At 42.5% G+C, this 12944-nt stretch overlaps 1 protein-coding gene across 2 annotated transcripts in view; it reads left to right on the forward strand.

Annotated features, from left to right (window-relative positions):
* Nucleotides 1-12944, forward strand: part of LOC124868280 (teneurin-3-like) — a 474572-nt gene that overhangs the window by 412765 nt on the left and 48863 nt on the right. For both annotated transcript variants that reach the window (XM_047365339.1, XM_047365340.1), the window contains 3 exons: nucleotides 5109-5180; nucleotides 6397-6574; nucleotides 6958-6978. In XM_047365339.1, the coding sequence (XP_047221295.1) occupies nucleotides 5109-5180; nucleotides 6397-6574; nucleotides 6958-6978 (271 nt within the window). The remainder of the gene's footprint in view (nucleotides 1-5108; nucleotides 5181-6396; nucleotides 6575-6957; nucleotides 6979-12944) is intronic.

The following is a 12944-nucleotide window of genomic DNA, read 5'->3' on the forward strand; positions in this document are numbered from 1 at the left end:
GTCCGGACTTCCCTAAACCTGGAGGGTCTTACTAAGCAGGTTAAACAGGAAAATCTGTTTAAGCTGGTGTCGGGAAATGACACGCCTAACCTCTAACAGCCTGCATCCAAAAGTCTCGACCTTCTTCAACTGGTGGCCTGGACAACTGAGTAGCCCACAACAGTCATTCATTCCTCGAGAGTCACTTCTGTTAACGGCTGCTCATTCCCTATTTTACAACTTGCAATTGGTATATGGGTTAGGTTGATTTTAGTGGCTCGGCATGAGGCCCAAGGGCATTGTTTTAGAAAGTTTGGCTTAAGGCAACCTGTAAAAACCTCCTAAAATCATTTGGAACCAGGCAACAAGACTTTTTCGTTCGTTCGTTCGTCGTCTTCCGCTTATCCAGGACCGGGTCGCGGGGGCAGCAGACTCAGCAGAGACGCCCAGACGTCCCTCTCTCCAGACACCTCCTCCAGTTCCTCCAGGGGGAGCCCAAGGCGTTCCCAGGCCAGCCGAGAGACATAGTCCCTCCAGCGTGTCCTGGGCCGTCCCCTGGGCCTCCTCCCGGTGGGACGTGCCTGGAACACCTCCCGAGGAAGGCGTCCAGGAGGCATCCGGTATAGATCCCCGAGCCACCTCAACTGGCTCCTCTCGATGTGGAGGAGCAGCGGCTCTACTCCGAGCCCCTCCCGGATGGCCGAGCTCCTCACCCTATCTCTAAGGGAGTGCCCGGCCACCCTACGGAGGAAGCTCATTTCAGCCGCTTGTATCCGTGATCTCGTTCTTTCGGTCATGACCCAAAGTTTATGGCCATAGGTGAGGGTAGGAACGTAGACCGACCAGTAAATTGAGAGCTTTGCTTTTCGGCTCAGCTCTCTCTTCACCACAATGGACCGGCACAGCGCCCCCATTACTGTGGCAGCTGCACCGATCCGTCTGTCGATCTCCCGCTCCATTCTTCCCTCACTCGTGAACAAGACCCCGAGATACTTAAACTCCTCCACTTGAGGCAGGAACTCCCCTCCAACCTGAAGAGGACAAGCCACCCTTTTCCGGTCGAGTACCATGGCCTCGGACTTGGAGGAGCTGATCCTCATCCCAGCCGCTTCACACTCGGCTGCGAACCGCCACAGCGCATGCTGTAGGTCTTGGCTAGAGGGGGCCAGCAGGACCACGTCATCCGCAAAAAGAAGAGACGAAATCCACTGGTCCCCAAACCAGACCCCCTCCGGCCCTTGGCTGCATCTAGAAATCCTGTCCATAAAAGTTATGAACAGGACCGGCGACAAAGGGCAGCCCTGCCGGAGTCCAACATGCACTGGGAACAGGTCCGACTTAGTGCCGGCAATGCGGACCAAACTCCTGCTCCGCTCGTACAGGGACCGGATGGCCCCTAATAAAGGGCCCCCGATTCCATACTCCTGGAGCACCCCCCACAGGGCATCACGAGGGACACAGTTGAATGCCTTCTCCAGGTCCACAAAACACATGTGAACCGGTTGGGCAAACTCCCATGAACCCTCGAGCACCCTGTAGAGGGTATAGAGCTTTTACCTCCAACGAAAAACCCAAAAATAAGGTGACTCAAATAGTTGACTGTCCACAATAAATCTAGAATTTTATATGCTTTATTTAATTAGTAATGCTTTTGCATGGGTCAGTAACAACTTAAAAATCAGCAAAACGTAATAATTTGATATAATAGGTTAAGTTGATTGATTTATTTCTATCTTTCCCTAATGCTGAAACTGGTAAGGCTGAAGAGGCTTTGGAGACGGAGGCTCACCATGGATCCGAATAGAATGATTTCTTCAGTGAAAGGCAAATCTTCAGTTTTCTTCCTCTAAGTGGACAGGCGCTGATGCTCGGGTTTTCGATGGTGAAATTGAAAGAAATAAAAAACTTTAAGAAAACAAACTTTGTTGGCATATATTTCAAAAGTTGGTAGCTTCCAGAGGCTGAATACTTGAAAGAAACCTTTGAGGTGTAATTGAGGTTGGTTCAGTAGCCTGAAACTTAGAGCAATCAGTTGTTCACTGACCAAGTTCACTTCAGTTGTCTTGGTAAAAATGCAACAGATGAAATTCAGATTCTCAGTTTAGAGTTGCAGCTCTTCTCAGGGCACACAGGTTGATCCTCTTTATAATGCAGAATTGTCAGCAGGGCTGCGTCTCCGGTCTTCTGATTCATCTGTAGCTTCTTTCTTCGTCCGATCTTGTTCGCTGGTCTTCTGCGAGGAAACAACCCTGTTTCTTTCTTTGGCGCAGTTTTTAAAATGCAGATAGCCTCACTGTTCATCCCCTGTTGCCGGGCAAGCTTTCCCATCATCAAAAGTCATCGTGGTCACCGTGACTTTTCGGTGCTGTCTCCCAGCCTCCGTAGACAGCGTTGTACACAGCCCACAGCTGGCTCCCTTTGTTATGACTTTTGCCTGTTTTTCCACCTTCACGACTCCCACTCCTGTCCTGGTGCCACGACCTTTGCGTGTTTTTCGAACTTCAGACTGACAAAAAAACAGCGTGCACCTGGCTTCTTGTTTCTCGCTCCCATGCTTGTTATGACTTGAGCTTGCTCATTGACCTTCCATCCATGCCCAGTTCCCGTGAAGCTGGCTCTCCTCTGCCCCTTCCGTCCTGATGTTATGACTCTGCCGCCTCTGGCTCCCAGACCATGGTGCCCTCCTTATCTGCTCAGCCTCAAGCTTTCTAACAGTATTTCTCTGCTTCTTGCTCTCAAACCAGTTACAGCTAAAAAAAAAACACTTCATTTTCGCAATTAATTAACATTACCCTTCTTCATTACATGTAATAATTGTAGAAAAACAGAAAATCATCATACATTTTTCTTTGATTATACTTGTAGTTTTCTACTTCTGAAAAAGATAAGACAGTCACAGTTAATGTGTGACTCTATACAGGCCTCTTCAGTCCTCAGTTCCACAGCGCAAAGATATACTCATTTTACTGTTTCATGACATCTTATCCATGTAATATGATCATTATTTATTTGATACTCTAAAGATTAGGCTCTCATTTCATCATATGTGATTGTTGTTAAACTCAATCATAGTGATACACTTCTGCAAAAGAAAGCATACACCAAATTGACCCCCCAGACTTCATGGCTTTAAAATGTGAACATTTCCTGCTATATATTTCATTAATCTAATTATGAGGGTTTAATTAATTTCTGCATGGATACATGGAAGGATCTCACCTCATTTTGACAATACTTTTTCTGTCCTTCCATATCTGTATTTCTGTTTTACTAAGGAAATCTCAGAGCTCATAGCTATATCCTTTCTCTCTTTTTGTGTCTGTCTTCCACCAACACATTCAAGCCCATGTTTTAGCCTTAAACTGTTCCAAAGATTATAGCAGCATTTATTCTTAACCAGTTATTTATTTTCCTATTTTAAAAAATAGGGTACAGTCTGGTGTCATATAAAGGATAGACATGTAAAGTAGGATGTGTCATGACTAGTTTAGCATTTATTGCTTTTCTGCAGAAATGTCCAGTAATGAACAGCGCAATAGCGTACAGGAGCAGTCATGAGTTCCATGCATCCTTGGCATGAATTTATAATTATTATAGGCTTTTTAATGGTCAACTTTACCAGGCAGGAAAGATTATACAACACACAGACTTACATTTTTCCAAATGTCAGCCTTAATATTGTGCCTTAGAAAGTTGTAGAGAAATCACACTTCTGGTAGCAATCAACAAGTTCCTGACAAAATTCTGTCACTATCTGACCATTCTTCTTGGCTGAAATGGTAGATCTCAGTTTTTTTTCCAGACCTAGATCTTAAACATAGTCTCTAAATCTCCAATGTAGTTGAGATGGAGGCTATTCCAGAAAGCCTGCTTTGATGTGTCTTTGGAATAACTGTCTAGGTGGACCAGCTAGTTGTGTCCAAGGTTCTACCTTCTAGCTGTTGATGTTGAGGTGAACTTGAAGGATTTGGAAGTAGTCCATTTTCTCATTTATTATGCACCAGTACCAATGGTAACAGCACAGAACCCTGAGCTTGATTACACCACTACCATGCTTGACAGTTTGTACACTTCTTTTTGAAACCATAATCTTCATTTAATTATGGCGTACATTTTATTCATGAGCTTATCTGACAGTAAACCTTTTGTCCAGAAGGCATCTGGCTTGTGAATATGGGCAGCTACGTATTTTAGTTTAGCTTTAAGGTGTCTGTTTGGAACCAGGAGCTTCTTTCTTCATTGCATTTTAGAGTTTATGACAGCCTTGAGACAATTGGTGGCTCCTACTCTAAACTGACTGACCAGTTTTTGATTATTTAGACACAGATGGTTGTTCCAGTATGATAATCATCTCAAAGACACATTAAAACTGGGTTTAGACATGTGACCAAATTTGTTCTTAAAATTAATTTCAGTTTAATATTGTATGATAATTTCACCCACATGCACCGTGACAGGTGTAAGCAGTTTTTCTGCCACAACTACATCAGTGCTACAAATGTGAAAGTGAAAGAAAATGAAGATGTGGACCTGAACTGTTCCCTGGAAAAAACAGCTGAAATACTTCATTAAAAGCTCCACATTAATATGGCATTCATGCTCAGGGTGTGTATGTAATGTAAACTCCTGACAGGAACTGTATCCACATACATGCAACAGGCAAACTAATGAGGTTCTGTGAAAATGCCTTGAGTGGCAGCTTGTTCGCAGCACCAAAGTTGCCTTTGGCAGAATGACCAGAGTGTATGTGATGTGGAAGCTCAGATGTATCACTGAGGCCAGAAAGATCATCAAGTGAAAATAAATTACTGACAGCTACCAGGTCAGATTATTTTTGTTTTTACTAATGCAAAATATCATTAAACACTAATGGGCACTTTTTCATGACGGGTAAAGGACCAGATCTGCACATGCAGACAGTCCTACCTGACACGTTCCTCTGTTGGTTTAAGGAGTTACTGCACAATGCTCACATATGGTTATTTAGCTAAATGCACCACATTTCTTGATGCCAGCAGAAGGGGAGAGCTTTGCAACATTACCACAGGGAGGCTAATCAGTCTGCTTGTATTTTGCTTCTGCTGCTTGTCAGCTCTTCTTAACTGACCTCTATATCTTATTTCCCCTAGGTATACTGTATAAGGGCAATGGTGAGAATGTCTTCATCTCCCAGCAGCCCCCTGTCATCAGCAGCATTATGGGTAAGTATAGATTATACTAACATCTACACTGATGACCAATGTTTATCATGCCAGTGTATGTATGTTTCTTGGCTTTATACAGTGAAGTAAAGTATTCCCCCCCTTTCAGATTTTTTCTGTTTTTGCTTTCTTGTCACACTTTAATGTTTCACAAATAAATCTTAATGAGGCAAAGATAATTTTAGTAATTATAAAGAGCAGTTTTCAAATGATAATTTCATTTAAGAGAAAAATGCTATGTATATCAACCTTGCCCTATGTGAAAAAGTTAAATCCTTATGAAATCATGAATGAAATGTGATTAGCCACATTGTTTAGAAAGCTGGGTTCCTTTCACTGTCTGACTTCTGTAATCAGAACATCACTTAAACCACACCTGCCTGACGGCATGAAGTAGACAACACGAAAATGTCAAAGAGTAATACATCATGTCATGACATTTGAAAGCAAATGGAAAACGTGGTCATTGTCATTTCTACCCCAATGAGAGCCATAATGCACAATGGAGAAAACACTGAACACTGGTGAACCTTCTCAAGAGTGGCTGGCCTACCAAAATTACTCCAAGAATGCTACAACGTCTCATCCAGGAAGTAACAATAGAACCCAGAGCAACGTCTAAAGCGCTCAGCAAACTCAGCAAAGACAGCGTCCATAAGAGTTCCAAAATACCTTTTCAAGAAGGTTGAGGTCTGGACTCTGCAGGCCAATCAAGTTTCTCCACACCCAACTTTATACACCTAAAGCCATGTAAGTGATTGAAACACCAGAATTAATTGATCTGGTGGTGGGACCCAATACTTTTGGTAGTGTAGTGTAGCTTTAGATGGTGTGGCATGACCTTAAACAGGTCATTTGTGCCCCAAAACCCTCCACTGTGGGTCATAGGTTTATGAGTTTATTATTACCTCCTGAGGTGGACCAGGGGCGTAATATTGGTGAATCATTCCTTGCCAGGACTTTTCAGCTCAGCCCAAGGCATTGGAAACACGTGAAGTTCAGTAAATTATAGGGTGATCTCTTGGGGGCTTTTGTCTACTATTAAAAAAGTTTGAAGATCTAAAACATTTAAGTGTGACAAAAAAGAAAAAACAATAGGAGTCTGAATGGTGCTGTCAGTATTTTATGGCACTGTATTTACTGATGATTCAACTTCATTCTCAGCCAAAGATAAATATTTCACTCAATAAAACTGAGTCAGACCACATGTCCACAGGAAACGGTCGTAGACGCAGCATCTCCTGCCCCAGCTGTAATGGACAGGCAGAGGGCAACAAACTGCTGGCGCCTCTGGCCCTTGCTTGTGGAGCAGATGGCAGCATTTTTGTCGGGGACTTCAACTACATCAGGAGGATCTTTCCCTCTGGGAATGTTAGCAGTGTCATGGAGCTGAGGTAAGAGGGGAGGGAGGATCACTGCTTTTTCCTGACGTCTAACATCAGGACAAACCCCACTTAGTGGCCTATAGAGAAAGGTCTACCCCCCCAGTGTTATGCTGTACTTTAAAGTCAAACCTTTCCAAATGTACTTCATCCATGTTTGTACAGATTCCAGATGATCCATGCTCATGCTTTGTGTTGATTGTTTATTCCTTAAATCTCCAACTCTAACATTCATCTGAAATCTTCCTTCTAATGATTTCTGTGGTGTATGATTTCAGTTTGTCTTGTTACTTGTTTCTCAGTGATTTCTCTTGTAAGTCTTGTAAATCAATCAAGCTGTCTACTAACTCGTGTCTTTTCTGTGTTTCCTTGCCTTTGCTTGCACTCTGTTAAAGAAACAAAGATTTCAGGCATAGGTAAGAGGGGTTAAACCTTTTCACCCTTTTTATATCTTTTCTTTTTATTATGCTGACAGCTTATTTTTCATATCAGATCCTTGTCTTCCCTCTTTTTGGCTTTCATTTGTCTGTAATGACCACATTTTACTCAGCAGAGTAAAAGAAACATGTAATTGACTTTGTCAGGACTGTGAGAAGGAGCCTTGAAATAAGATGCTGTCATCTTGCTTTTTTCCTGATTCCTTTCTCCTTTGCTGTCACTCCCTTTCTTCCTCTTGTCTTTTTTTCACACAAAATCAAGCCCCATGACTTGTCAGCTCAGATGAACAGCAAAGCATCACTTTAGCTGCAGCTCTTAGCAAGGAGATCCTGCAAGGAGACAAGTTGGTTGAAGAAGGCTCGGTTTGGTCTCAGGCAGTGTTACTGGTCTCCTCCTGTCTGTCTGGTTTATATTTCGGTCTCTTTATCCCTGCTCCGTCCTCTTTAAGTGTAGACAGTTTATTTTGACACCGCTTTAAAAGACACATTATGTAGATGACTTACAGTGTGTAGTGCAAAAGTAAAACAATATAATAGCAAGGCAATAAAAAAGTAAAACCTAAACAAAAAAGGCTACACTCATTCAAGTCAGTGTGCTTAAGGTGCTTAAGAATGATTAAGAATTTTAAATAATTTTATTAGGGGGTTTATAAAACATTTAGTGTTAGGAAACCTGTATGTACTTTAATGAACCTCTCTCTGTATTGCATAGGAATAGGGAACAGGTTACATGGCATATTTTAATGAAATATAAAAATCCAGTTCCCATATGCCATATCATTGTACTTAAAACGTTTGTTGCTTTTGTCATTAACAACTGTTTAAAAAATAATATCACTTTTAACCAGATAAAAAGGCCAAGATGTAAGACGAACAACTAAAGTCTGTATGACTAAAGAACAAAATCTAGTTAGGCACAAACTATTACACCTCCATCCCTCTATTGCTTATTCTCCTTGAGTTTCAATAGCTGACATGGAAAATCACCATAAAGACACAGCTACAGGTAAATAGTGTTCCAGCAGTGCCTTCCTAAGCAGCTAGTACTGTAGCATACGCCACCAAAACTGAGTATAAAAAACAGACTTTAATAAGCTGAGTGCGTTTCTTATCCTGTAAAAGCATGTGCACGCTTTGGTTTACATTTGCAAAATATTTAATAAACATAACTCAATTTAAAAACATTCATCTACATATAAACAATGCTTTTCACTCAAGCTGAGAACATAGCTGTGCTAAAAAAGCAGTCATTTTGTTCCATAACTGCTGCCACCTATTCATACTGTGCATTAGTAACAGGTTTATTTGTAATTGCATCAAAATATTACCTAAACATCTAAGTGTGGAAAATTTTGCAATGAGTCGGAAGCCTATATTCCACACATATATGACACTTCTATGGAACTTACACAAGTGGTTCTCAAATGTCTCAGCAGTAATCCGATAATAAATTAAAAATAACTTGATAATTTGCTACATTATGCCAATGCACTGTGAAGGTTAACTCACTGCGGCATGCTCATTGTTTGAAGTGGCTCCAACTAATGGCAGCCTGGCCTTTTTTCTGATTACTTTAGCTAATATTTGTTTTAATTATAAGCCATTACAGCTGATCCGTTAACATTGAAATCATAAAAAATATGTTTCCTTTAGTCATGATTTTATGATGTAAAATTACGATTGTTTCATCTTGATCGTGGCTTCTGGCCTGTTAGAAAAAGCGACTCCTGAAGGATATTTAGATCCCACTTTTTATTCATGGCAGTGTTCTTGGGCAGAGCTGGGAGAAAGCCAAGATGCTTGTTCAAATGATAGAGGACTCAGGGTAGCCGACACCTTCACTTCAAATATTTTTCTGTATATCACAGTTTTTCCATCATTAAAAAACTAACTTTCCACCACTCCTCTGCTGTCCATTTGTGTGCTTTCTTGATGTTTGTCTTCTTCACTGCTTCTGTTACAAGGTTGTTGTCGAAACGTTTGCACCTCACTGTGTTAGCAGAGGCACTTACACCCACCTGCTGCCAATGTTGAGCAAGCTTGGCACTGGTAGGAAACTGATTCTGCAGTGGACTATACGGGCAGAGATGTCCTACTGCCTGTTAGGCACTCTCAGCTGTCCTGAAGCAGTTTATTTCTGTCTGAAGCCAGTTTGATGCAATGTGATAATGGCTGCATAATTCTGTTTGGAGATGGCCAAAACATTTGGCCATTTGTTTGAATTATAATGATTTTATTTATGCATTTATATCGGTTCATTCTTTTGGGTTCAGTTTCTTATTTCCTGTGTTGTGTTTCATATGGATTCTAGTTTATTCTTGTTCATCTTGTGCATCTAGATTTATTCTTGTTAGATATCTTTACATACTTTCCTGGGTTTCTACTTGTTTCTGTTCAGCTTTGTTCTGGTTTGTTAGTCTCCCTCCCTCAGCTCCCTGCTTTCACTCAGCTGTTTTTCTGCCTGTGTTCCTCAATTTCAATTGTTAATTATGTTCATCCAGTGGTCCTGTCTGCACCTGGGTCCTACTGCACAACCAAAACATTGAACAAGTATTACATTTTATCAGTTTTCAAAAGAATTTAATTAGGGTTATTTGCATGTTGAATTGTGTGCTAAAAGGTTATATGAAAACTGTTATATATGTTAAATTAGGCCCAAGGACAAACTGTACAGGTTGGAATTTATAATGCTACAGCAATTGTGTGTTGTAAGCAATCTAGACTGGATTAATTTGATGTGAATATATTCATTTCAGTAACTAGAAACTTGAGACTTTCCTGTCCACAGAGGTCAGCCTGGTTTATTAGGATAATCTGGCCTTAATGATCAGAATCTATTGATGAAGATAATATGTATGCTGCCAGTCTTTTTTTAAATATTCCTGTTTGTACTGCAGGGCCATACTATACATTCGGGTTCTGTTCCTCCTCTAAAACACTGACCTGTCTCAGTGTAGTGTTTGAAGTCAAGGTTTCCTTTGGATAACATATGTGTCAACTTTCAGCATTTGCTTTATTGTTGTTTTACTTCTTCCAGTATTCAATACTCTGTCTTCCTTTTCCTTGTCATTCTTGGTTTTCTTTACTCATTTTTCCAAACCCCATTTTTCAGTGTCTCCTAACATGACTCATTTGCACTGCATCCTTCACTCTTTACCTTCCGCTTTTGTTTTCCTTTTTTAATTTTGCTTCTTTGATTTTTCTTTGGTTCAGTCCTTTCCTCCATTTCTCCTTCACTGTTTTACTGAGCCCTGACATGTTTGGGTAATAAAGTGCCTTCCACATGTCAGCATCTTCTTTCAGCGCTAAATATATTCATGTTGTGAGAAAACTTTTAAATATCATTTAATTCTTTATCCTTAGAAACATGTTTTTCTGTTGACATGTTGGACTATAAAGTGGAAGAAGTACTTAAAATCTGAAGGAATCAAATAGAAAACTGGAATCTGAAGTTGTCAATATGTTGTGGACAACTTCAGTTTAATTAAGTCCTCTATCCCAGACCTAGTAGCATGTATTCTATGTCAGTTTTTTTCTTTTTTTAAAAGATGGATTGTGTTTTTTAGGCTTTAAATTGCTTCTTAATAGGATTTTTCTTCCTACATTAAGCACTGTGTGTTCGCCAATTGTTTTAAGCCTGTTTATTTTTAGCTGTCCTGATTAACACCCTGTCATCATCTGCAGATTGTTACTGACCACTGGGATTCAAGGCCAGAGGCCAGAACACACATACATGACAGTGCAGCAGACCTCCTCATCAAACTGTGTTACAGAAATGTGATGACTCTCATTAAATCAAAAACAAGCCTATTTTTAACTATCACACTCAGTCTTTTAAAAGTGTTCAGGAATTTAAAGTGTTGACAGAAATACACACCTTCCTCACCTCTGCCAGTCTGCTCTCCACCTGCACAAAACAGTTTTATTTAGCAGCTGAACATTCTTGCGTCGTATAACATGCCTCCAATCCATTTTATTGTTGTAATTATTATTGCCACTTCATTTTTAGATCAAGTAAAGTAAAAGTTGATGGAATTATTCCATGTTGCATTGCGTGTAAACATCACAGCTAGTGCTTTGTTGCATCTCATTTGGCTTTTATTTTTTGTTTGAATTCTTGGAGAGATGGACTTAATTAAATTCAGTTTTATTTGTGTAGCACTAATTTACAATACATGTGATCTCCAGGGATTACAGAATTATATAATCAGATCAATATTCAGTTACATGCATTCTAATCCAATCCCAGTTATACTCGTACTCGTACTCGTTGTCTTCCGCTTTATCCGGGACCGGGTCGCGGGGGCAGCAGACTCAACAGAGACACCCAGACGTCCCTCTCTCCAGACACCTCCTCCAGTTCCTCCAGGGGGATCCCAAGGCGTTCCCAGGCCAGCCGAGAGACATAGTCCCTCCAGCGTGTCCTGGGCCGTCCCCTGGGCCTCCTCCCGGTGGGACGTGCCTGGAACACCTCCCAAGGAAGGCGTCCAGGAGGCATCTGGTATAGATGCCCGAGCCACCTCAACTGGCTCCTCTCGATGTGGAGGAGCAGCGGCTCTACTCCGAGCCCCTCCCGGATGGCCGAGCTCCTCACCCTATCTCTAAGGGAGTGCCCGGCCACCCTACGGAGGAAGCTCATTTCAGCCGCTTGTATCCGGGATCTCGTTCTTTCGGTCATGACCCAAAGTTCATGGCCATAAGTGAGGGTAGGAACGTACACCGACCAGTAAATTGAGAGCTTTGCTTTTCGGCTCAGCTCTCTCTTCACCACAACGGACCGGCACAGCGCCCCCATTACTGTGGCAGCCGCACCGATCCGTCTGTCGATCTCCCGCTCCATTCTTCCCTCACTCGTGAACAAGACCCCGAGATACTTAAACTCCTCCACTTGAGGCAGGAACTCCCCTCCAACCTGAAGAGGACAAGCCACCCTTTTCCGGTCGAGTACCATGGCCTCGGACTTGGAGGAGCTGATCCTCATCCCAGCCGCTTCACACTCGGCTGCGAACCGCCACAGCGCATGCTATAGGTCTTGGCTAGAGGGGGCCAGCAGGACCACGTCATCTGCAAAAAGAAGAGACGAAATCCACTGGTCCCCAAACCCGACCCCCTCCGGCCCTTGGCTGCATCTAGAAATCCTGTCCATCCAAGATGGCGCCGCAGATGGTCGCCTCGGCGTGTTGGTGCGCATTGTTTTGTTTTGTTTTTTGTTTTAAAACGGTCTTCTGTGATGGTACCCGGAGCTCTCTCACCAGAGAAGAACTCATGAACATCAGGGCTACTACACCAGAGGAGTTATTTCCAACTTTTCTGCCTACTGCTCTGGAATTTTTGGACATTCTGGTCAAAGGTGCGCTCACCTTTGTTCATGCGGTGAATTGCCGGAAGAGAGGGAAACGGGCTGGGGTGCTGGTACGTCTTCGCCAGCGTGGACTACGAACACCGTTACCTGGAATATTTCTCTCTAACGTGCGCTCACTTCCCAACAAAATGGAGGAACTACAACTGTTGTTGGAGAAAAACAGGGACTTTTATTCATCGGCAGTTTTGTGCTTCACGGAGACGTGGCTGTGTGGATTAATACCGGACTCTGCGCTGCAGCTGGCAGGATTCCAGCTCTACAGAGCGGACAGAGACACGGAACTCTCCGGCAAAGCGAAAGGTGGAGGAATCTGTTTCTACCTCAACAGTGGTTGGTGCAACGACGTGACAGTGATTCAGCAGCACTGTTCTCCAGACCTGGAATCCTTCATCATAAACTGTAAGCCTTTCTATTCCCCCCGTGAGTTCGCTTCGTTCATCCTGGTCGGTGTTTACATCCCGCCGCAAGCTAACGTGCAGGTCGCACAGCGCATGCTCGCCGACCAGATACTGAGTGTGGAGCAGACCAACCTGGACTCCTTAGTAATCGTCGTTGGCGACTTTAACAAAGGTAATCTCACCCA

The sequence above is a fragment of the Girardinichthys multiradiatus genome, chromosome 5 (genome assembly GCF_021462225.1).
Source record: "Girardinichthys multiradiatus isolate DD_20200921_A chromosome 5, DD_fGirMul_XY1, whole genome shotgun sequence".
Lineage (NCBI taxonomy): Eukaryota > Metazoa > Chordata > Actinopteri > Cyprinodontiformes > Goodeidae > Girardinichthys > Girardinichthys multiradiatus.